This window comes from Athene cunicularia (genome assembly GCF_003259725.1).
Source record: "Athene cunicularia isolate RWA chromosome 3 unlocalized genomic scaffold, athCun1 chr3_part1, whole genome shotgun sequence".
Classification (NCBI taxonomy): domain Eukaryota; kingdom Metazoa; phylum Chordata; class Aves; order Strigiformes; family Strigidae; genus Athene; species Athene cunicularia.
In genome coordinates, this window is record NW_020799097.1 from 124,830,237 (window position 1) to 124,853,772 (window position 23,536).

Sequence of the window (23,536 nt, forward strand, 5' to 3'; positions counted from 1 at the left end):
AGGGTGCGGCTCAGAGGGGTGGTGCGGCCTGCGCAGGAGCACGGGCGGGAGAGAGAGTTGCGGCGCGCGCATGCACATGGGAAGTGGGCGGGGCATAGCGTAGAGCGTCGGCACCGTGGAACTGTGGGCGCGGAGGGTGCGGCCTGCGCATGCGCGAGAGTGTGGGCAAGGCGGGACTGCTACCTGAGCGGGAGGCTGGAAGGGCGGGTGCGACGTGCGCATGCGCGGGGGAAGGGAGTGGCGTGTATGTATGTATGCACGGCGGCGCGGTGAGTGAGTGCTGGGGATGGTAGGGCGGGTGCGGCCTAGGCCTTGATCCCCGCAGGTTTCCCTGGCGTTCATGGACCTACGCAAGAGTGTGGGCAGCATCTGCGCCCCACCTCCGGCCGAGGCGCGGCGTGCGGCCTGCAGATAGCTGTGTCTGAAGCGTGCGCTGGGGCCTGGCTAGCGTTGTTGTTGTTTGGCTTGTGTGAGGCTGTAGATCCTTAAAACACCGTGAAAAAGGACATTAGAGGTTATGCATGGGGAACGCGGATTCGATTCCCTGCTTAACATATTGCTTGAAGATGATATGGATGGCCTTTGATCGCATGGTGATGTGTCCCCCTTAGAAAACCATAATTGCTGGTGAAGGGAAGTTGCTACAAGTATACGTGAAATTGCTAATGTACAGGGACCTGTAAAGCAGGACATTTGGTTTTAATGTTAACCATCACTTGTGTTTTACTAACTTTTACTTTTCCTGTACTTTAATGTATATAATTTCATTTATAATTTTTCCTAACTACCTTCTGTAGTCATTATCCACTTGTAAGATGTTTTGAAACCTTTAACTTATTGCCTAGTAAAGATAAGACGGACCTTGGTCAGTTTGAAAAACTCCCTGAGTACATCCCTGATAGCACGAACCTAAAAAAACCAAGTGTCTAAGAAGATGCCAGTGTTAAGATACGTAACTGGAAGCTGGTCTAAACTAACTTCCTGGGAACAAACAGGAGCTGAAGGATGGATAAGATAACTCTATGAGCATATATGGATATGAGAAACCTGAAGTTTACTAACAGGCAGTGTGAGAGGCTATGTGGACCACTAAGGAGGGGAGAAGACCCTCACTCTCTATTTACTGCTCATGCTCAGACTATGTAAATGAGTTCTAAGAACCCATTAGTATAAGACTGCCTTTTCTCAGAAATCTGATGCATATGTATGATTTTTGTTTATATAGTCAGAGTGTTTTGTTAATAAGTGTGGCACTTGTGGAGCGATCCCCAGTGCTGCCCAGCACTGCAAATACAGAATACCAGCTTAACAGTTATATTGAATTCTGACTGTTGAGTGAAGCTCTTTGTTTCACTGGTGTCTATATGTGTGGTCTGTCTTACCCATGTAAAAGCCAAGTGTCCAGATCCAGGAGTGCCCCAGGCAATTTTCAGGGGTAGGAAGGGACTGGGTTTCAGCCCCATATCAGCTTTTCTGCAAATGGGTGTCAAGGTTGACTTGCAAACCTGAGCTCAAGACATGGTAGTTGAATGAGATTTGGAGGTTTTCAACAAAGACCAGAGGACAAGGACGGATGCTTTGCTCTGCCTTTCTTCAGCTGATGCACTATTCATTTCTCTGTCCATGTCATGCAAACAGTTGGGATAGAGTTTTCACAGAGCTATATCTCTGTGTTTGCTTTTGGGCCAGAGAGTTTGGATATGGACATGCTGCACCCCCTTACCCTCCATTCCCATCTGGGATTTCAGCAGGATTTACATCTTCCATCTTCTCCTTATACAGTGATTTTTTTCATCCTTGAACAGAGGGCAGATTTAACCCTCCTCCTGCCATGGAGCCTCCAGGATACTTGGCTGATCTCTGGACAAATCCTTAAACTTTTGTGGGTAAAGTTGCTTGTCAGGGTATTCTTCTGAGTCCTGAGCCAAATTGTTTGACATGGTAAAATGAAAAAACCACAAGTGTTTCTAGTCTTAGCCTGTCTGAGGGTGTCTGGGTGAGTCAGGCTGAGTGCTGCTTATGGGTTGTTCCCATTCTGGGTGTGAGTAGATGTGTCAGGAGCTGTATGTTCAGGTGGAGCTGGGAGGTTTGGGGTGTGCAGCCTGTGCCCTGGGGCAGACTGACTGATGCTCTTTCTTCATTTTTCTTAGAGAACCTGAACAAAGAAACTGAAAGTGATAAAGCTTTTGTGAACGTGACACTGAAGGCACAAGGTATGATGGTCTCCCTCCTCCCTATGTGTCTGACTGTGGCAGGGTTAGGTAGGAAGGGAACTCTGGAGACATCAGGGCTAGTCCTCCTCGCAGCAGGGGTGATTTATAAGCTGCGCCAAGTTGCTCCAGGCTTGTCCAGTTTTGGTTTGAGTATCTCCCAGGATGAAGACTCCACAGCTTATCTGGGCCTGTCCTAGGGCTGCAGTGCACTTGGGAAGAAAATTTTTTTCCTTATAGCCAGTCAAGGTTTAGGAAAACCTGTTGCAGCTTGTTCCATTGTATTTTGTCCTTTTGCTGTGTGTCTCTGCAAATAGCCTGCCATTTCCAAAGTGAAATTATAGAGCGATGATCTCTTCAGGGTCCCAGAGTAGGCATGGGACCGTAGTCCCCCTTCTCTCCCAAAACTGAAGCAGGATTCAAGTGGGTTTTATACCTGTCTGCATCTACTACTGGGGCTCACACTTCAGACTTTGTGGAGAGGAGTTTGTTTCTTTGTGTGTGCATGGAAATACAGCAGTGTTAATTTTCCAGAAGTTTTTAAATTGTGTTTCATTTGCACTGTAAAAAAGATGATATTTATTTTGAGAAGCTGTTTGGATGTTTCAAGTTTGTTCTTGCAGCTGTTGAGTTTCTCTTCTCTTGTACTCATTTTTTAGACACTCAAAGATTTAATCACTAAACTGGAAAAGGATGGAGATGGAAGGGTGTGCTTTGAGGAGTTGCAGTTTGGCTTGTTTAGCCACATGACCACCTTTTTCCAAGGTACGTCAACATCTCTCAAGCAATGAAGACTCAGCACTTTGCAGCATGAGTTGAAAGGCGGAAAGCTTTCTTTGTAACAAGAATCCTGATTGATGTCCTTGATCTGCAACTCCTTGAGGTGATTCCCATTAACTTTGGATAAGGAACCTAAATCATTGCCAGTTCCCTACACAGGATAGTTCATTTGTCTTTGATGTTTCTACAGTGTCCTGCAGGCAATCCAGACACAAATCCAGCCATTGGTTTCTCCATCCATTTCCCCACAGAAAAGGAGTCTAAAGAATGAGTTCTACCAGGAACAATTCAGGCCAAGATGTTTCATTTCACAAAGGAGTGATTTAATAGACATTAGTTTGGCATCTGAGGGTGGTGACTTGGAGAGAGTTTTCCACTTGTCAGTCAGTTTTTGGGTATGGTCTGGACTTTGGCTACTGCACGGTGACTGAAAGGTTCCACTGATAGCTGCCCGAATAGGAACAAACCCTGTGCAGGTGGAGTGGGATGGTAATACAGAACAACAGAAGGCTGTCGAGCCTCCTCTTTTTACAGGAAAGAGAGGAATGCATATCCTAGGAGAATGGAAAGATCACCCCAATTCTAACATTGGCTGCAGAAATGCTGACATCTCTGCACCTCTTGTGACTCAGATTCATCCAAATTTTCTTTGTTTGCTGTAAATACTTTCCCCATAATGCTTTTAATTCCAAGGGCTGGCAAGGCATTTGCAAATGCTTTTGAAGTAACTGTGCTTTAAGGCACTAAAGTGTAAGTGAATTGCTGATTACCCTGACAGCCAGAACAACTCCATCCAGGACTCTGAGCAAAACAGTTTAAAAAAAAAAAAAAAAGAGTTGTTTCTGGTTCTTTTGGCTTAAGACTGAGGTAACAGCTCTCTGAAGATAGGCTTCCAAACCTGGCATGAAATAGGTGCTCTTGGAGATAATACCAGTTCTGTATCAGCTTTCTGGATTCTGCTTTTTGGTTCAGCTTGGCTGAATCTCATTTACCTTTGAAGTTGACCTCAACCCAATTCTAGCTTCTAGATCAGAAAAAGTATTGGCTGGCAGTCCCCATCTGTCAGTTTTCATAAGACCTTCTGATGCTCTATAACTTCCTGTGTTGGTCTTTCTGTGGATACTGAGTTCTCATGGGTTAGCAGCAAGATCAGAGTACATGGTCTGTGCCTGCCAACCTGCTCCTTGTGGCTGCCTTAAGATCAGGACATTTCCCTCTTGGCAGCTTGGGGTTGTTATTAGAATGTTCTCCAGGATTGATGAGATTCCTGGAGCTTCCTTTCAGTATTGAAAGCCGTCAGTTTTTCTCTGCCAGTTTTGCCCCATTGACTTACCTCCCCTGCTTTTTTCCCTCAGTGTCAGAGGAGAGTGCACAGGGAAGCAGTCTGTCATTCCAGGAAAGCTGTGTGGGCCCACATCTCTTCTCTGGCATCAGCAACGGCACTAGATTCGCCAAGCCTGGACTTGTCATTGCCATCTGAGTCCTGAAAGAACTTAGAGGAGATCCTCAAGGTCCATGGTGCTGCCTTGACTGGTGGTGGCAGGTGAAGTGAGCAGCAAGGCCTTTCACAAGCAGCCACCTGGGGTGGACGAGGCGCTTGCAGTCAGGTTCATGATGGGATGGCAGGGTTTGGCCACCCCAGGGCTGGGGGAAATCTGGGGTGAGTTATGATCTAGGCCTGTGATATGGCAGGGAGAATTTCTGAAAGACAGGAGGGTGGTCAGATGGTGTAACAACAGAAATCCTTTTGGCACTGTTAGAAGAGGAAGAAAGTGATTTCAGTCTTTGCTGTCCTTGCAGAGGCTGAGTAGCAGCATGGAAGAGTGGGTGAGCCAGGCAGAGCTGCCTGCAGTTTTCGACAACACACTCATGGTCCCCAGGAGAGGGCTTTGGCATGCAGCTGTCACGTCCTATGGATACAAACTGCAATGCCTCAGGTGAGGGTGCTGCTCCCTGGGAAGAAGGCCCTTCTGTGGAGTGTGAGATGTCTTAATGCACTGCTTGCTGTCCTGCAGGATCCAGGTGAGGCAGATTGCCAGGGAGAGGGACAACGCAAGGCTGGACTTGGAGGAAGTGGAGAGACGCTGCCTGCAGCTTGGCAGGGAGTTGGACAAGCAGTACGTCGCTCTTGACCACACCCAGAGCAAGCTCAGGTAGGAGGGGTACTTTTGGTGGGGCAGGGAAAGTGGTTTTCCTGTGGGTACCCACAGCTTCTCCCTTCCGTCCCAGTCTCCCTTTATGAATCTCCCACTTGTTTTGCCACTGTGTTTGTGGCAGAGAAGCCCCTGAAGACCTCCCCACATTACAGTCCCAGCATCCCTCCAACCAAGCTCTCATCAGCTTTGTGCATGGTGGGAGGGGGTGCCTGGACCTCATGGCCACCTGAGAACACACTCTGGGTGCCCCAGCCATGCTGCTTTCTTCCCTCAGGGATTTTCAGGCAGATACAGAGGCAAAAGAGCTGCTTTTGCAGCAAGCAGTCAGTCAGCAAGCAAAGCTGGAGGCCGAGGCACAGTTCCTCCAGGGCAAAGAGGCCAGCCTGCAAGGGAGACTGAACCACACAATGAAGGTGAGTAAAACTGCCCTGGGTGAAACATCTTCACTTGTTCAGGGGAGACAAAGCAGAGGTGGTGACAAAGATGGATGGTTTGTGTTGCTCTTGCTAGGAAGGATAGGAGTTTTATGCAGAAAAATCATCAGCCACATCCATACTATTGAATTAAATACAGAGCTGTTCCCTTGCTCTGACATTGTTAAACTCCCATATTTTCTGTCGGGCGTGGTTTGGCCCTTGCTAACACCTGATGGCTGGGGCTAAAATTGTGCCAGGAACCAAGCAGAGACAATGGTGTCCACGTGTCTGGGATTTTTCCCAGTGCTGTTAGGCATAGACGTACAGGTGGAGATAGCTTAGGACTTGTGCCTTTGTTGGCTGTGAGGGAAACCATAGTTTCGTGAAGCAGAAGTAGAGATGAGCTTGTGGGGCTGTCTAGCTCTTATTCTGCAAAACCCACTCCTGCATCTGTCCTTTGGATGAGCCAAACTCCAGCCCACGTGGAGTGTACCAGCAGCACGCTGTCTAAAGTGGGGTCTCTTGGGAGCTGCGTTGTTTGGTATGCTGATATGTCAGTTGTTTTACAACTGATGAACTGGTTGATGAACCCGTCCTGTGATGTGAGGACCCACAACATCAAGAGAATCTTCTGTCTTTTGTCTGCAGGAGAACACACAGCTGCAAAACAAGGTCACAGAGATGGCTGAGAAACTGGTGGCCTCTGAGAAGCTGGTGTTCGAGCTGCAGAAAGAACTCAACCGTGTTGTGAAGGACAAGGTAGCCTTTCTTTCTCTGTTGCAGTTACATAGGAACTTTTCAGGAACTCATCAAAAGATTGACCCTTTCCTATGAAATCTTGAGTATTTTGGGTCAGTTGTTATGGTCTCCCCCTCTTTGAACTGTCCTGCACAGTAATGACAACCTGGAAAGAAAAAATACTGGCTTTTAATTTAGGCCTTTCAAAGTTTGAAAAAAAAGGATAAGGAAAGTTTGCAATTGTAGAAAATTCTACAAATTTGAAGTCTTCAACTGTGAACTTTAGAATTTGGTTTCCAGAAAAGAAAAGCTTTTATAAGTGTCAGAAGTAAAGGGTTTTAGTGTCTTCCACTTCAGTGAGGCACCTGGTAAAATGGATCTGGGTAAAGAAATGAGTCTGTGATCTTGTTAGCCAGTTTGGGAAAGCTAGCCTGCCTGTAGTTTGGTGTCTCTCACACATGAAGAAAAATGTTTTTCTTCCCATTTCTGTATCTGACCCATTCCACAGCTGTCAGTAGGAGCCCTTCCATTGAATCTGAGTGTTGTGCCATGACTCTAGTGATTCTGTAGAGCTTTTGGCTCTCCATTTGGAGAGGTGATAATTTCCTTGATGAGAAGTGTTTCCCTGTGCTTGTGCAGCTTGGCCAGATGGAGCCCCACAGCCCAGAGCTCCTGAACCAGAGTGAGCGCTTTGCAGATATTATCCTGGAGTATGAGCAGCAGTGCCAGGTACAGGTGGGCAGCTCTCCAGCAATGCTGTTGTGAAAGTACAGCTCTCATCGGCATATCTGTTGGGCACTTCAGGGAGGGGAGGAAGGAGGCAGCCCTGTTCAGAGGGGATCCCTCTTGCTTTGCTCTGAGTCTTTTGGCGGGAGGCAAAGTGTCCCCAGCCTGTCTCCCTGCTCCTGCAGCCCTCTATGGGTTGGTTCCCTTGCTGGGACACTGGCAGAGGGGAGTAGGAGTGGGCGACAAAATCTTCCCTTCCTGCTACCCTATAGCCCCATGCTATATTGTTTGGGAACCATGTGTATAAGGACAGACCACCCTGGGCTCTGTTGCATTTCTTCTCAAATGCAAAGAGAAAGCTGTTCTGCTTTGGAAAGCATGTTATCACTTAAATTCTTCTATCTTTTTGTTTTTCCCTTCCTCCTTCCTGCCCCCACTTTAACAACCCATACAAAACCTGCTGCTTCTGGACTCTGCTAGAGAGTCAAGGTGAGCCTGTCCAGGTACCTGGTGTGTGTGTGGTCCAGGCACTGATGCTGTGTGTGTTGTACCTCCTGCAGGGTGCTGTGCTTCTGCTGAGAGCTTTGGGCTCCCTGGGACTTGAGCACTGTTCCCCTTATCTTGTTTTTAAGTGACTTAGGTTATCTTGCATGTTTTAAGTTGCTGGGTGCTCTGTGACTTGGCTCCTGAGTCCTATGCTTACTGCATTGCCCATTTGTTTCTGAGTGCTCTGTGTGGCTGGGGAACACCATTGAGTAGAGATGGTGACTTATCCCCTCAGCAGGGGCTGAAATATGCATTTTCAGCTAAGCTCTTTTCATGGATGCAGCAGACAGCCCCTCCTGAAGCTGTAATTAAAGGCAAACATGCTGAAGTACTATCAAGTGCAGCATTGCTCCAGGTGGTACCAGAGGGTTGAAGATGATTGGTGCTGTGAATTTTCCTGCCATTGAGCAGTCCCTTAGTTGTCTATGAGAGTGCTGGTGGATGGAGAGGTTTGGACTTCAGGCTTCAGCTGCCCCTGGGAAGGCAACCACTTGGGTTTATCCTTTACACTTGTTGAATGCTGTCAGCCCCCCTCCTCTTCTGCTTTCCTCTTTGGAATGGAGATTAAACAAACTGGGTTTGCATTTGTCTAGACCTGCTCAATAATATTTATTACTATTTGGAAGCATCCTAGTGCATAGTGTCTTGTAGCACATCAGTTTTCTGGGTGGCAGCATATGGAATAATTTGATGTTTGCTCAAAGTGAGCAGTCCAGAGGGAGGCAGGATGCCTTGTATGCTATTGCTTCCAGTACGGGATGGAAGGTGTGAAGTGAAACAAGTGATTGCCAAGCTCCAGATCCCTGTGTGTAAGTGGATCATTGCACTGCCATGTTGGCTCATAGCATGGCATTCAGCTGTGGGACCCCTGGCTGCAGGCTGATGTTGGCACTGAGGTGGGATAAACTCCTGTGCTAGCCTCTGAGGGTTGTCTCTCTGCTAAGCAGGCAGCAGGACCTGCCTCATGCTTCCCATGGGATCAGCACCTTCTTGCCTTGCTTTATTCCTTCTGCAACCTGGAAATGTTCCCTTACGGAGCCCTGTGGGACTTGTTTCACCATAAATCCTGCTGTCGCTTTGTCTGCATACAGTAGTGCTTGTTGGCCAGCCCAGATACCTGCAGGAGTATCTTGATGATGTAAATGCAAACCTCTGGGCTGTGTGAAGGATTGTACTGAGATCACGGTGTTTCTTGTGTGTTGCTTGCCAGCAATGGTTGTGTTTAGGTCAGGAGGGGTCTCCAGAGGTCAAACCCTCCAAGGTGTTTGCAGAAACCTCTGGTATTATGTGCTTTTGCATGCAGAGGCAGTTGCTTGTGGCTCTCCATGCTTTACAGTGTCCAGTGATGGTGATAGCAGTAATCTGGTCTTGTATTTCTTCTCTGGCTCTTCCAAAATCTCTCTTCTTCCTTTGGGAAGGAGGAAGATCCCCTTGTCTTATTCTTAGACTGTGCTGGTGTGGGGGCTCTGCTCTTCATGCTGTGAGAGACCCTGAGTATACATGGCTGCTGGGAGCTGTAGGTGCTTGGCCCCCCACAGCCCTGGGGAGCTTTGGAGCAGCATCATGACCTGCCTCTGCTTCAGGTGCTGTGGGACCAGAATGGAGTGCTGCGAAGGGAGCTGGAAAGGCTGCGTTTACAGCTATGGGAGAGCAGGGCTGAGAGAGGGCTGCCAGCAGGAGGTAAAATGCGGGACGGGTTGGTGCCTCTCCACCTAAGCAAGAACAGTATTACCTCTGGATGGGAGTTGCCATGGGACTTGGGGCAGCTTGTTGTGCCTGAGCTGCTGCTGCCAGTTCTGGTACTGGGCAGCCTGGGAAAGAAGGGAGGTTATGGGTGGTGAGGAGGAGAAGAGATGGAAGAAAGGAGGCTTTTCCAACTTGAAAGCTGGTGATGGTGACCTGTGAACTAGACAGCTGGGAGTGAACGTGCAGATTTTCACATTTGAGGATGTTGAGGAAACACAATATAGTAACAAGTCCCAAACTGTGGGTTGGGAGGTTCAGGTTGAACATTAAGAAAAAACTTCTGGCTCAGAGGGGTGATGCAGCCCTGGGACTAGTTGCCAGATAGATGGGGGATCTCCATCTTTTGGGGTTGTATGGGCTTGACTGGATGAAGCTGCAGCTGTCCTGTCTTGTAGGCCTGTCCTCACAGGGCTTTTCTCTGCCAGTGCGCCACTATTCCAGCCCTCTGGTTCCCCCTTCTGTGTGCACAGAGACATCACTCTCAGTGGAGCAGCTCGAAGAGCAGCTGCGGGACCCAAAGGTGCAGCTGGGAACCAAGGTGAGGGGGATGGGGGGTGATGTCCTGATTTTTTGGCACAACTGCTTGGTAAGCACCCTGCTACAGTATGGCTGATGGGATGTCTGCTCCAGGAGGGTTGCTGGAAGGTTCAGACTGAGGAGCAGGGTGGTACCTCATCTCTCTGCTGGAGTTATTGTATGTGCTTTCCCCAGCCCATTTTAGCTGGTAGGAGGGTTTGGAAACATGACTGACTGTCAGAGGCTTTGTGGAAGTCTTGTCACTTTGCAAAATGTTTATGTGGGTCTTGCTCCTAATGGGGAACCAGAGATTAACTCTACTCAGTGTTGCTATTGCAGTAAAAGCAGCAAGAGGAGAAGTAGCCAGGTGTCTCCTGAGGGCATGGTGGGATGTCAGAGCCCTGTCTCCCTGGGCTTGCAGCACGCTTTTAACCTGCTTGCCCTAGGGTGCCACTGTGAGCCCAGCCCTCCCTTTAGAATCAATGAGTACTCATTTGAGAGGCCTCAGTTTCCACCTTCAGTCTTTTGCTGCTGAACTGAGAGGTCAGGGTGCTTGCTGTGTTTCCACTGCAGCACTGCAAGAGTAAATCCTAAACTGCCACACAGGTGAGGAACAGTGCAAGGAGCACAAAGCTGCTTGCAGATCTTCTGCCTGCTTCACAGTCCTGCCTTTGTGCTCATCAAATCCTGGCATTTCTAGTGTTTACAGGGGAGCCATGGGGAGCAGCAGCTACTCACCACCACATCCTGGACAAGGGACCACTCTGCAGGGTGGGGGAAGGATGTGCAGACCAGTGGGAGATGATGCCCTGGCCTCTCCCCTTTCTTCTCTGGGGTCCCTTGCAAACACAGAGAAAGGGGAGAACTGTGCTGCTTGCTGGGAAGAGCTGGGACCCACTGATATCTGATTAGAGGCTGCTGCCCTAAGTTCAGTAGGGACCAGAACTGCTTGAAGAGTGTCTGCTGTTGAGAGGAACCAATAGATTGATCTGAGCCAGAGCTATTGGAAGATAGGGAACTCTTGGGAGCATGATGCTAATATCCAATTCCTGTCTCCTCCCAACAGATAGACTATTACAAGGAAGAAATCGAGTTAATGAGGAAAAACTTTGAGAGAATGAAGAAAGACAATGAGGAAAGCTTCAAGGCTGAGATGCACAAGATGGAAGACCAAAAAAGAGACCTGGAAAAAACAGTTGCAAAGGACTGGCCTGTAATTGATAGCCTGAAAGAGCAAAAATGTGTGTGGAGCCTGGAGCTGGAGGAGAGGTTTGAGATAGAGCAGGCCAGGGTGGGACAACAGCACACTGAAGACATTTACCATCCAGGGCAGCAGCTGGACCAGGTGCAAGAAGAGCTGAGGATGCAGCACAGGGATGGAGAGAGTCTGAGGTCTGGCACCTTTCTCTTTCTGAAGCTAAGTGGGAGACTAATGGTACATCCCCTGTGCAGTTTGGAAGAAAATCTGGGCAGTATTGTAGGGCTGCAGCTGTTCGAAGTGGGATGTCTAAAGTCTCCTTACATGAGTGCTTTTATTTCAAGACTTTAAGTTTCCTGCAATGTTTCACTGCCAGAGGCAGTGCCCAGCAAAGATTGTATCTCAAAACAGTGAGAGAAATAAGAGAGCTTTCATCAGTTTTTCTTACTGTCTCTCTCTGCCTCTGTTTGCTAGATCAGCACAACCTGCTGTCTTTAAAGCAGCAAAAAATGGCTTAAATTTCTCTGTATAGCCAAAGACTGGCTTGTGGGAGAGTAAGGTTGTCGCTAAATGGCTGTTCCTCTTCCCTTCCTGTGCTTGTGGTGCCAGTTCTGCAGCCTCCCAGGGGCCAGAACGGCCTTGCAGAGGAGACTGGAGAGGAATTGGACAAGAAACTGTTGCCTGTCCATGCCTGCTCCCTCCTACATCCCAGCACACCCCACCACAGCCCCAGGCTTTCCTCCTGCCTCTTTCCTGCTGTGTCTCCCTTCAGGACCAGAGTCCGCTTCAGCAATACATAAGTGTATTTTGCTAGGTCGTTATCCCCATTTTAGGGCTGAGGAGCTGAGATATGGGGTAGATGTGGGAGAAGGGTGGTGACTTATCTGAAGTCTGTGGTAGACTAGGGGAACAAACCCAAATAACAGGAATACAATACATTAGAGCTGTGTTATCACCATCTCCAGTGAATGGTAGAGGGACTGGCTGTAGTGGGGAGCTTTCAGAGTTGTTGAAAACATCTGATGGATGAGTCTTTGATGGAAACTTTCTGTAGCATTTAAGTAATTGCTTTGACTTTGCAACCTGAAGAAAAACTTTGCCTTGCCTCTCCAGAAAAAGTATGTTCTGAGGCTGGTTGAGATTTTTAAGCTGCATTACCACATCCAGGTCAACAAAATGGTTTTTATCTTTAGGAAGGATGCAGAGCATAATCAGGAGCTGTTATGGAGCAAATGCCAGTGTGAGGACAGCTGTAAGGTTTTGTTGCAGCAACATTGGTCTGAGAAGAGGTGATTTCCCAATGATGAAGGCTCCAAGGGGAGCAGCATGCCCAGGAGAGCAGTGTGCCCAGGAGAGGCAGCAGTGGAAATGGAAAGAAAAGGACATGGTCTGTCTGTGGAAGAAGAGGAAGCTAAAGTTGCAAGAGAAGGTTAATGAGGAACAAGTCAAGATGTGTAAGATGTGAGCTGTTTGGAAGAAGAAAAGTAAAAAAGCATCAGGATGAAATGGGAGTAATGCAGAGATTGTGGGGCTGAGGGCTCTGGTGTTGGAAGGGATAAAGTGTCTGGAGAGCTGCCCTCTTGGGGGAAAAGGAGCAGGTCCCCAAAACTCAGGTGAGCAGGTAGATCAAAGTCTCCTGTTGCAACCTCAGCACTGAAGGAGCAGAGAAGAAATGAAAAATTGTGTGATGGACAGACCAGTGCAGACAGTGCAGATGTCTGTGGCAGGGAATGGCCTGCTCAATCTAGAAGCTAGCGCCAAAGCTGAAAGCATTTGTCAAAGAGAAATTAAATCTTGATAGGCAGGGGGATGTGCTTGGGAAGTGTCAGAGAATGCAAAGTTTGCCTTCACACAGCAGACATAGCAGCATGTCAGGGCACAGATAGACTTCATCTGAAGGGCAAGAAAAAAAGCCCTGGGAGACAGAGTGGCACAGCAGCATAGGAGGAAACATGATATTCAGGATGTCAAAATGGAGCTGGAGAGGGAAAGAAACAGGGTGAAACTAGGGCTGATGCAGCTCAAAAGATGTGTGCTGGCTGGAAAATTAACCCAGAGCTCAAGAGAGTGGCAGGTTTGCAGAACTAACACAGTGCTGCTACTGAAAAAATAAAAAAGCAGATGCCTTGTAAAACACAAGGCTGCTTAACAACATGATGGTCCAAGGCACTCTAACAGCAGATGTGTTCTGTCTTGCTGTCTCCCACATGTCTTCTACTAAGCATGAGAGTGTGGTCAGAGAGCTGGGATGTGCTCATGTGGCTTTGCCTGACTGTGCACTCCTCTGCCTTGTACAGCTGTACGTGGGTTTTCAAGATGGTACAGGAAGCACACCATGGGAATCCTAATGTAAAACTGACTCAGAAAGCAGCTGTTGTGAGGAGCATCCTGCCAAGCAGAGGGAGTGAATGCCACACAGATAGCCCATGCACTAGTCCTCTTGCTTTCTGGCTTGGAGAAGAAAGGGAGAACTTCCCTACACAGCTTCTCCGTCTCCCACATGCAGTGCCATGTTACCAGCAACTGAAATGCTGTCCTCCCTGTCAGGATGGACAGTCCATTCTTCTCTGCTCTCCTCTGAGGAATTTGGGCCCTGTGTGGACCTGGGGTTTAGCAGTAGCTGTTGGATAAGACTGTTTAACACAGGACTGAGCTTCTTTCCCACAAATGCCAGTATTCATGGCCTCATGGGAGACTGGGAGTACCAGTAGGATTGGAAGGATAATGAGGCAGAGAGGCTGTCTTGGATTGGAGGTTAGAGCTGTTTGTGTCCAGAACTGTAAAATCACAGAGGTCTCAAGCAAACTGGCTTCTCCAGATGTGGCTATTTCAGTTGAAGGCTTAGGCTCACCACCTGGTTATCCTGTAATGAAGTCTCAGTGTGTCTTGATGAGCCAAATCACTTTGTTTCCACTCCTTGGCAGGCCTTCAAAATAATTCCAGTCAGCTGGAAGCCACACAAATTCAGGGTCTGATGCTATTTGTCCTTACTCCCCTTCATTTTCCTTGCCTTGAAGACCTGCTCCTTCTCTACCAATGTTTTTATTGTCCCCACATGTTTTACATGAGTTTTTGGATGGTTGTTTCTCAGATTCCTTTAGTTCTTGCTGTCTTTGCAAACCAAATGGGAATAGAGCTGGGAACGAGCATAGAATGTCAAGAGCAAACTGGGCTTTTGCGTGGTTTTCTCTCCCTGCAGGGGAGAGCTGTGCCAGCTGCTGGAGAACAGCTTGCTGAAAAGTTGACTTGAGAGACTCCAGCAAGAGCTGAGGCTAGCAGAGGAGAAGGGCAGTGAGTATGATGAGTAAGAGAGGAGTCAGCTGTGGAATGCTGGCAAATTGGTGGATAGCTAATTCTTGTAAAAGGAATAGCCATTCAGGTGCATTTACCAGATCTCAACTGGCTCAGCCTTTTTTTTTTTTTCCATTTTTGAGCAGGCCAGCTCTGTCACATGCTTTGCTCCATGCAAAAGCAGCCAATGCTGGGATGGGCTTGGTGAGCCAAAGGCTTGGGCAGGCCAGAGGACAGGGTCTGGAGCCGGCTTTGGGGAAGTTTGTGGACATGGGTATGCTGAGGGAGGAAAGGATAGAATTCTTCGCTACACAAACCTTTTGGCCAGTTTTATCTTAGGAAGCTTGAGATAGGTCACCTACTGAGCCTGAAATCCAAGGACAACCAGGTTTCTGGTGTGGATGGTCCCAAGAGTCTCCTAAGCTGGCTCTCCCACTGTTCATCCCCTGATTTTTAGGCCTCTGACAATGTTGCAGGACTTTGGGTGTCCCCAGCTGCCTGCCCTGGGCTGGGCTGAGTCACCTGTTGGGGCAGAGATGCCTGATGCACGTGTGAATCAGTTCAGGACCATATCTGTTTTGGCCTGGCTTTGCTTCATGTTGCAGGCCAAAACCAGATGTGTGGCTTCCCAAAATGGGGCCCTTCTCTGGGGGGTTGTGGTTTGCTGTGCTCTGGCCTGAAGCTGATTGTATCCCTTTCCCTGACAGGAAACACATGAGCAAGTTGGGCAGAGAGAAGGTGGAGGAGCTGGCTGAAATAACAGAGTTAACAGTATCGGTAAGGAGCTGTTAACACTAATTGACAGGCTCTTGGCTGAAGTATTTGGGAGGACAAAAACTACATGTGCTTATAGAGGAGTAGGGAACATTTGTTTCAGACATTCAAACTCAGTCTTGCTTTGAAGAACCCTCTTCATTTTATAGCTTGTCAAGTAAAGATTTGTGTGACAAAAGCCAGGGAAGATCTTATAGAAGGGAAGATGTTACTACAAAATCTCTAATGAGATTGACTTTCTCTCAGAGATTCTGCTTGCTCTCAGTCTCAAACCCACATGCTCACAAGCCCTTGGCAAGGTGTGCACACAAGGCCTAGCTGGGATTGCTTGTGTGCAACATGAACAAGGGTTGCAGGCTGTTAGTTCCTCACCCTGTTCCTGGGATTCCTCGTGACTGGGAACCACAACCTGTTTTTTGGAGGTGTCTTTGGTACTCTTAGGGACCATAAGCCACAGCAGGGTGGCCTTTGCTGGCTTCAGCTTCTGTTAACCTTCAGCCACATACCTGATGCCCACTGTCTGCTTTTCCTCATCCTGAGTGCCCTGCAGTGACAGTGGTGTTCCTGAGTGGAAACCCAGTGGGGACAGCATGGGACAGGTTAAGTTTCTGTTTACTCTCTTCCCACCCCAAGCCTCTGCGCATGAATTGTTTTTTTCTCAACCTTTTCCAGAATGAGAAGAACAAGGTGGAGGTCTCCCACCCGAATGTCAGGATGCCTCAGCTGGGCCCTGAACTCACTGAGCACAAGACTGGTCACAGTGCTGGCCCTGACCCTGTCCAGCTGCAGAGCCAGAGGCTGGCAGAGGCTGAGTGGCTACAAGGAACAGAGACGGCCATGAGGCTGGAGCACCACCAGCATCATGCATGTTGGATGGAGACAGAGCTTCTCCGACAGCAGCTCAAGGCCTTGCAAGAGAAGGTGGGTGTCGCTTAGTTGGCAGCAGGGTGGCAGGCTGCTGAGTAGTCCCTGTGATGTTGGTCTTGTCCTGATCAGGGCAGTATTGGACACCTTCCCCAGGCAGAAAGGACTGCCCTTTTCCTCTTTGTAGGTGTCAAAGGCCTTGCCCTCCCACTTAGATATGTCTGAAGCCAGTTCAGGGGCAGCTTGGGACCGGGTGCTTGCTTGCAGCTGACCCTGCGGTGTCCCTCTGTCCTTGTCCTGTGCAGGCTGGCTGGGCAGAGGAGATGGAGACTGAGTGGAGGTGGTTCACACAGGAGTTCCAGGAGCTGTGGCTCCTCATGGCTCAGCTGACAGAGGAGCTAGAGGAGTGGCAGAATTGCGTAGGGACTGGGCAGGGATGACGGGCCAGGCAGGCAGGCCATATCTGAGGAGAGGGAATAAGGGGAGCAGGGGAATAAGGATCACTAGGATAGAGGAAAGCCAATGTGAGAAACCTCCAAATGTGCTAATATCCCTCTCCTGCCTTCTACTCTGGGGACAGACTCAGGGTCTGGCTTTCAAGAGTGCAGCTTGCCCATGCCAGCCACCCTTAGGTAGCCCTAGGGCAAATCTGGGCTAGACCTGCTTCCCAGTACCAGGTTTGCCCTTGGCTGGTGGCAGGAAGCAGAGGACATGAAGTACAGGCAGAGATTGAATCCCAGCTTGCCTGGGATGTACCTAAGAACAAACGCATGAGAGCAGCCCCCTGTGCCTCCTGCTGTTGTGGGCCTTGCTGCTAGGACTCCTTCCCAGAGGATCCCTGCAGCAACTCCTGCTCCTCACTGCTCAGCAAGGGGAGCATCTCTTAGGACGGGGTCCCTGTTTTTCTTCTTGCAGCACTTGGTGCTTTCCATCCCTGACTTTGTACACTGCCCAGCAAGAACCACTCCCATGGTCCTGCTGCTCTGCTGTGGCCATGCTGGTGTGGGAGCTGAGGAGGGAACTGAGGGTGCTTCCTAACCTCTCCCCTCACCTGCAGCACACTCTGTGTCTGTCCCATTGCTGGCACAAAGCTGTAACCAGCTATTGGCTTTCTGTGTTACAGCTCTTAGAAGCCAAAGCAAGCCTGAGCCTGGCCCAGTCTCGGCACGCTCTGCAGTTGCAGCAGGCCAAGGCCCAGATGAACAAGATGGTGTCAAAGAAACTCTTTGAACAGCTGCAAACCAGCTTGAGAGAGGAACAGTGCAAGGCTCAGCAGCTCCAGGAAAGCCTCCACCGGCAGGCTGAGCAGATGTGCAGGCAGCTGGTCAGGACCCAGGTAAGCAGGTAATTGCAGAAACACAGTCAAGGGTACCGGGGAGAGAGCACTGCCAGCCTGTAAGGCAGCTGTGGTCAAAGCTGCCAGAGGTTTGGGTGGAAGATGCTATGTATCAAGAGCCCATGTGGAAAATTTACTTGATCTTCAAATTCAGCTGCAATTTTCATTCCTCGTGAACCCCGTCACCACCCTGCACTGAAACAGGAGCCCTCCCCACTCTAATCCACCTACCCCAGACCAGATACCTTGTGCCTAGAGGAGGAGCTACCCAGGGAGACACTCTGTTGGCTCAGGTTGGGGAAAGAAAGTTTGACGCCTCTACGTGGAGATATAGCCTTCACAGAGTGGAGTGGTTTTACCTTTAGAACACTGGGCAACAAGGTGTGGGTTTTTTGAGTTTGTCCCTTGTTTCAGGACACTGTGATTCAATTGAACTAACTTGGGCAAAAATGGAGTAAATTATAACCCAAGGAATAAAAACAAGCACACACAAAAGCTGCATCCAAGGAAATTCTGTCTCTCACTGGGCTTTTCTGGACACAGCTGAGAGACGGAAGGCCATTGACTTGTTTTTGTAGAAAACATTGCTGGGAAGTATGTGTCTTGTCTTAAAACTGGTTGGTGCTGACCTAGGGAAGGTTGTCCTGTTCAGACCCTTGTCCTGCTGCTCTCTGCAGCCTGCATCACCTCTGCTGATCCTCCAATGCTCTTCTTCAGGGAGCATGAAGGTCTGAGTGGGTTGCCAGGGGCCAGGTGAGTGCTGAGCCAATGCAACATTAGACTTTGTTGCCTGCTGCAGGCAGCTGTGGAGCAGGCAGAGGGGCTGGAGCATAGTCTGAGGAGTGCTAAAGCTGTGCTGGCGGAGAGGGCAGCTCAGCTCAAAGACATCCAGGTGAGTGCAAAAGTGGTTAGTGCTGCGTGTGCCTGCATGCCTGGGACCCCTGTGTGGGGATACTAAACCTTCAGCGTCCTGTCCCTGCTTGTAGGCCCAACTCTCCAGGAATAAACTTCTGATCAAAGACCTCCGTGAGGAGAACAGGAGGTTTGCAATGGCCCTGCAGGCAGCTGAGCTGAAGCAGAAGTGCACTGAGGAAAAGAACAAGCTGTTGGAGGAGCAAGCCTCAGCTCTGAAGCAGCTCATCAGAAAAATCACACCAGCATCTTTGAGTGGGTGATGGGGCACCCGGTGTGGCAGCCTGTACTGGTCTTGACTGGGGTTTGTCATGTGCAGGAGGGGAGGTATGGCTGGGTTGGAAAATAAGCCTTGTCATCTCTGGTCTTGACAGGATTTTCCTGAGTACATAGTAGAAAACAGAGAAGGAAATTGGTCCTGTGGATAGCTGAATTTTCCTACTGAAAGCACCAGCTTTGCTGCCTTTTTCAGCAGCAGAGTGTGCTGTTGTAAGTCAGATCTGTCTCAAGGCAGCCATCCCACAGGAGCTACCTGCACTCTGGCAGTGTGTTTAGTGGTGGTGCAGATGCTCCCTCTCTGCAGAGGATTTGCTATTGTCATCACACTGTTACAGCTAGAAAGCCAGGGCAGGAGGGCTTACAGGTTCCTGCATCCATTTCACTCCAAGCAGGAAAGCTGTGTTGTGGCATTAAAATGTTTGTGATATTACAGTACCTTCTGCCATCTCCAGTCTGCTCTGTATTTCAGTAGCCTTCCCCAGCTGTTGTTGAACTTTTATTCTCTACAGCTCCTTCTAGGCTCTAGGAGGCTGGCTCTGCTAAAGCCTAAGACTAGGTTCCAAACCAAACTTGCCAGATTGTTGCCTCTTCAATGAGCAGGACAGAGGGGCTGAGGGAAGAGCCAGCTTTCAGTTCAAGCCTCCAAAGGCTTGGAGCAGGCTTGGTGATCCCCGCTCAGCACTGCACTTCTTTAAAGGAGACCAGGAGACATGGTAGGTGAAGTGTGTCATCTTGTATTCCTTGACAGCCTTCAGTCAGTGAGTACTGCTCTTGCCAAAGTTGTCTAAAAGGCCGCAAAGCCAAGTATTCACATCAGCAAATACTACATTTATTGTTCCCTATATATTGTTCCATATATTGTGTTACCCTCTGCATAGAGAATACATCATCACTGTGCCCCTGCCTTGCAGTGCAGAGCAGAGGGTGTTTACGTGGGGGTTGTGGTTGCCACTGGCTTTGAAAGGGCTTCTTTGAGGCTATGGAGACTACTACTGTACAAGAGACTAGACAAGCCTGACTGGATCAGGGTAGCATAGCAGAAGCTGTACAAAGTCAATACAAAGAAGGCTTAAAAATAGCTCAAGCTGTTGTTGGTTCAAGAACAAAAAGATAAATTGGCTGTGAGCTAAAATTCAGCCACTTGCCTTTAAGTCTCAGCCTGCCAGGGCAGAGGTTACCTGGCCCTGGCAGGAAGCTGTGTCTGAGCCCTCCTTGGTCTAGACATGCTTTTTCTGCCCTGGTGGATGATAGTGGACTCCTCTTTGCCTTGGGGGCAGCCCTAATTACTAGGGCCATGAGGAAGGCTGGGCTATTACAAGGAGGGAAGCCCCACAAACGGTGTGGGGTTCCTTGGCTAGGGCTGGGAGAGCAGTGTACTAACACCCCAGGCATTTATCCTGTTCCTGTATTCTTACCCTAAGTATTTGCTTCTAGGCTTCTGTCAGATATGGGGGCTAGGCAAACCTCTAGCCTTACCTAGTGCTTATATTTTTGAAAGCATTATCCCTCAGCCACTACTCAAGAGTGAACAGCTCCATTAGGAAAACCAGACAGGAAGAGCAGCTCTTCAGCCTTGCTCTGGTTTTGTGCTAACTGGTATCCTTAAAACCCTCTGCTGTTTCCCACCCCTACTCCAGTGGTCTGGGGAAGGAGACTCTTCATAGAGGGACACAGGCACAGCCCAAGCATGCTCAGAGAAACCCTGGTCAGCCCACGACCCAGACTGCAGTGCTCATTCACTCAGTACCTTAAGAAACATTTATAGGATGCTGATAGGAGATGAGACTTCATGTCTAATTCTAGAATGAAGCTTGTGCAGCCTCATCTGGCACTTGGAGGAGCAGCTCTACTGAGACACCCAAGTAATGAGTTGAGCATCATCCTGCAGGGTCAAAATGGAGTGAGCCAGAGAGCCAGGTCAGAGTGTTTAACAAACACAGTGTTAACTCTTGAAAAACACTAAGTTGAAGGCCAAAACAGTTCTTTATTTTGCAACTGTGGAGTTCCCTTGGCTTCCAGAGCCCAGCCAGTTGCTGTCTTACTCCCACATGCACAGTGAACAAAGAAATGCTCCAAAAATGCATTCACAAAACCTGCTTGTAGCTGTGGGGCTTGGATAACACCACCCCCTGCCACTACACTGGATTCCTGGGAGCACATTACCAGCATGCACCCTTTAGACATGAAGAGCTGGCCAATGGGGTCTGCATACTTTATAAACTTGGGGCTGATCTTTGTATTGGGTATCAAGGCTGCTGAGAGGAGAGGCAGGGTGTCCACTGCAGAAACACTGAGGTGTCTTAAGAGTCCTACACACCTGAGTTCAGTCACTGTTGCGGTTGTCCCTCCTGTCCCGCATGCTTATGACAGAATATGCTCAAGGACTCCTTGTCTGATTAACTGCTCGCATTTCCAGCGGGGTAAAAAGTGCTGTGCAGAAACAGACAAATTTTCCATGAAACCCAGGCAGGCTGAATTTGTTGCTGCATACAAGCAGCTGCTTCTTGTGCTGCACAGCTGCTGCACTGTGGTACCAGATCAGGCAGAGCCAAGCTGCAGCCCTGGGCCACGTAGACAGCTTGCAGCATGTGCGAGGAGCTATGTGTGTAGGAACTCTGACATGCTGCAAAGCTGGGATAAAGCAGGGGGAGGTCATGGAAGGGAAGGAAGAGACTACTCTTTTGTCACAGGTACCTGGCTATTCTTCTTCAACAGAATGGTGGTACCATCATCAATCTCAAATTCTCCATAGTCTCTTAAACACCGCACCTGTAAAGTGGAATGCAGCTCTCAGATCATCAGACCATCAAAAAACACCACACATCACTGCTGACCTGCAACATGTGCCCCAGAACTCTTAAGTGTGGACACATTCCTACCTGCCTGCTGCAGCTGCAGTAGAGCAGACCTGAAAATGCCAAAGTGGACTGATCCCATGGTCTGTGGACTACCTGACATACTCTTCCTGTCTCTGCCTGGAGCAAGAAGCACCAGTGAGCAGCACAGCCCAGCCCTCCACAGAGACTAGAGGGTAGCATAAAAAGACAGGCCCTGGGGACCAGCAGCAGCATCATTTTAAGAACATCTCCACACACACACACACCAGAAAATGCCAATCTGTTAACACTGAAAATGTCCTAAGGAGCAGGTTGATTGTCACTAGATGTTCTTTCGAGGAGAACATCAGAAGAGAGCACTTCAGCTACCGACTCCAGTTTCTCACATGCTCTTGCTTTATCAGTTGTGTAAAACAATTTACAGTCTCATCTATCAGGCCCATTTAAAATAACAGTAAAGAAAACTAGTCAACAATCCTTAACATGAGAACAAGTTCTCTAGTTAATCTGAGAGTTGGTTAAGTTTCTGCAAAATGCTGCAAAAATTTCTCACTGTGATTTAGACCACTCACCCCATCACACCTATTCCCTGTGGACTAGAAATGTCATTTTTCAACATACTTTGAGCCCTCAGTATAAGAGGGCGTAGAACACTGGCAGGCAGAGCGTAGAGTAAAATGTAGAAGCTTTAGTGCTCTCAGAAGGTTTGCTCAATGACTTTCTGATTTGGGATGGGGGTGAAATTATCTAAAAAAAGATGGTTGGGCAAAACATTTGTTCACAAACAGAAACCACCAATCTTGCACTTACTTCAATATACAGGCTTTTCGGAGGTTTTATGTCCTGTGTAAGGTCCAGCCCCTCCTCTCCTCCTACTGACCTCATGTAGGTAGCCAGAGACTTTTTGTACCGACTGAACCACTCCACCTGTGGACATTAACAGCAATCCCTCAGGCAAAGCCAAACAGCTAATGTTGAAAGACAGATCCATGATGAGTGAGACCTAGTTTGTCCTGTTAGGCCACTGTTCCCACGTGTGTTCATGTCAGTCAAAGGTGAATGCCAGCTCTTCTTGAAGGGAAAAACTTCCCCAAAGGCAGATAAACCTCGATTCAGAGTAGGACACTATGTTGGTCTAGAGATGGCATTTAAGAGCAGCATGTGATGACCTAGTTCTGAGTCTGATCTAGTGGAGACCACCTGATTCTTCAAACTGCCAAGCACTACCTGCCCTCAGTATCTATTTGGGATTGTACTCGTAGACCACGAATAAACCAATCACTATTTAGAGAAAGGCACATTAAGTGTCATGTTTATAGTGAGGGAAGGCAAGTCTACCCTGTTTTGACTACTAAATCGATAATCCATCAAGAGAAATAAGTTGAAAGGGGGGAAGAGTTTAAGACAAAGCCGACTCACTTCCTCAGCTGACATGTGAAACTGGATGGTGTTTGGCAAGACGCTGCCATACTCCCACCTTAGTGCTCGTATCCGCAGCAACCGGTCGTACCTAGGGCAAGAAACAAGGGGGAAAACCAGCATCTTTGCTGAGGTGAGGCTGGTAAATCCCCAAGCAACACTGCCCTCACAGCAGAGAGCAAAAATTTGGGTCATTCCACCCTCCTTCCCTTAAAGGATGTGATTTTTGGCCTATCCCGTAATGAAAATTTTTGAAGAACAGGAGCAAACAGGGCCTGTTCTTTGTGCTAGCGTTTGGTGTAACAAACACAATGGAGGCCGGTCCTGCAGCTGCACCCCTCGGAGGAACTGGAGTCCTAGCGCTTGCGGCCCCCCCCCTTTGGAGGCCGCGCCCCTGTGCCAGTGGGGTTGATTCCCACGCCGTGGTGCCGACAGGTCGCGGCAGCTCCCCGCCTGCCCCCTCGCCCCCCCTCACAGGTAGGCCAGGATGCAGCGCTGGTTTCGGAGCAGGCAGCAGTGCCGGAACCGGATGAGGAAAATCAAGTCCGTCCGTCCCGACTTCGCTTCGGACCTGGGGGAGGAAGAGGAGTAGGAGGAGCCACATTGCGGTAGCTGCGGGCCGGCTGGGAGCGCGGAGGGGCGCGACACTCACACGTCCGCCTGGTTCCGATCGTATAGGGTCCGCATCTCCTCCAGCGCCTGCCGCAGCCCCTCCGCCTGCAACACCGGGCAGACTTAGAGAAGGCCGCCCCGCCGCCGGGGTGGGGCCCGCCCCGCTCCCCCCGGCCGCGG

General features: G+C 49.1%; 2 protein-coding genes across 5 annotated transcripts in view; one reads left to right on the top strand and one right to left on the bottom strand.

Moving 5' to 3' along the window:
• Positions 1-257: 257 nt before the first annotated feature.
• LOC113477734 (ninein-like protein) lies at positions 258-22,129 on the top strand. Of its 4 annotated transcripts, XM_026844278.1 has the most exons (20): positions 258-269; positions 2,153-2,213; positions 2,870-2,975; positions 4,346-4,597; positions 4,791-4,927; positions 5,006-5,143; positions 5,421-5,559; positions 6,211-6,321; positions 6,940-7,035; positions 7,507-7,515; positions 9,156-9,252; positions 9,714-9,856; positions 10,901-11,226; positions 15,031-15,100; positions 15,770-16,018; positions 17,085-17,327; positions 18,088-18,189; positions 18,284-18,464; positions 18,998-19,201; positions 21,204-22,129. In XM_026844278.1, exons 5-16 carry the CDS (start codon positions 4,806-4,808, stop codon positions 17,307-17,309), a joined length of 1,725 nt encoding a protein of 574 aa, XP_026700079.1. In that variant the 5' UTR covers positions 258-269; positions 2,153-2,213; positions 2,870-2,975; positions 4,346-4,597; positions 4,791-4,805; the 3' UTR covers positions 17,310-17,327; positions 18,088-18,189; positions 18,284-18,464; positions 18,998-19,201; positions 21,204-22,129. The 4 variants fall into 4 exon arrangements, with proteins under 4 accessions (XP_026700079.1, XP_026700080.1, XP_026700081.1 ...); XM_026844279.1 differs by lacking the exons at positions 17,085-17,327; positions 18,088-18,189; positions 18,284-18,464; positions 18,998-19,201; positions 21,204-22,129 and adding an exon at positions 16,267-16,712; XM_026844280.1 differs by lacking the exons at positions 15,031-15,100; positions 18,088-18,189; positions 18,284-18,464; positions 18,998-19,201; positions 21,204-22,129 and having other exon boundaries at positions 17,085-17,197.
• The window catches only part of GINS1 (GINS complex subunit 1), a 4,602-nt gene continuing 279 nt past the window's right edge, over positions 19,214-23,536 (bottom strand). The window contains exons 2-7 of the mRNA XM_026844699.1: positions 23,397-23,478; positions 23,220-23,315; positions 22,745-22,835; positions 22,136-22,252; positions 21,183-21,257; positions 19,214-20,918 (exon numbers count right to left, since the gene is read on the bottom strand). Of these exons, the coding sequence (XP_026700500.1) occupies positions 20,850-20,918; positions 21,183-21,257; positions 22,136-22,252; positions 22,745-22,835; positions 23,220-23,315; positions 23,397-23,478 (530 nt within the window). The 3' untranslated portion in view covers positions 19,214-20,849. The remainder of the gene's footprint in view (positions 20,919-21,182; positions 21,258-22,135; positions 22,253-22,744; positions 22,836-23,219; positions 23,316-23,396; positions 23,479-23,536) is intronic.

What these genes read in the sequence shown, in the direction of transcription:
- LOC113477734 (XM_026844278.1), top strand. Translation starts at nt 4,806, where the DNA reads ATGGAAGAGTGGGTGAGCCAGGCAGAGCTGCCTGCAGTTTTCGACAAC. An exon ending in ACCGTGTTGTGAAGGACAAG is followed by an intron (nt 6,322 to 6,939) that starts GTAGCCTTTCTT and finishes GTGCTTGTGCAG; the next exon opens with CTTGGCCAGATGGAGCCCCA. An exon ending in GAGAGGGCTGCCAGCAGGAG is followed by an intron (nt 9,253 to 9,713) that starts GTAAAATGCGGG and finishes CCTGTCTTGTAG; the next exon opens with GCCTGTCCTCACAGGGCTTT.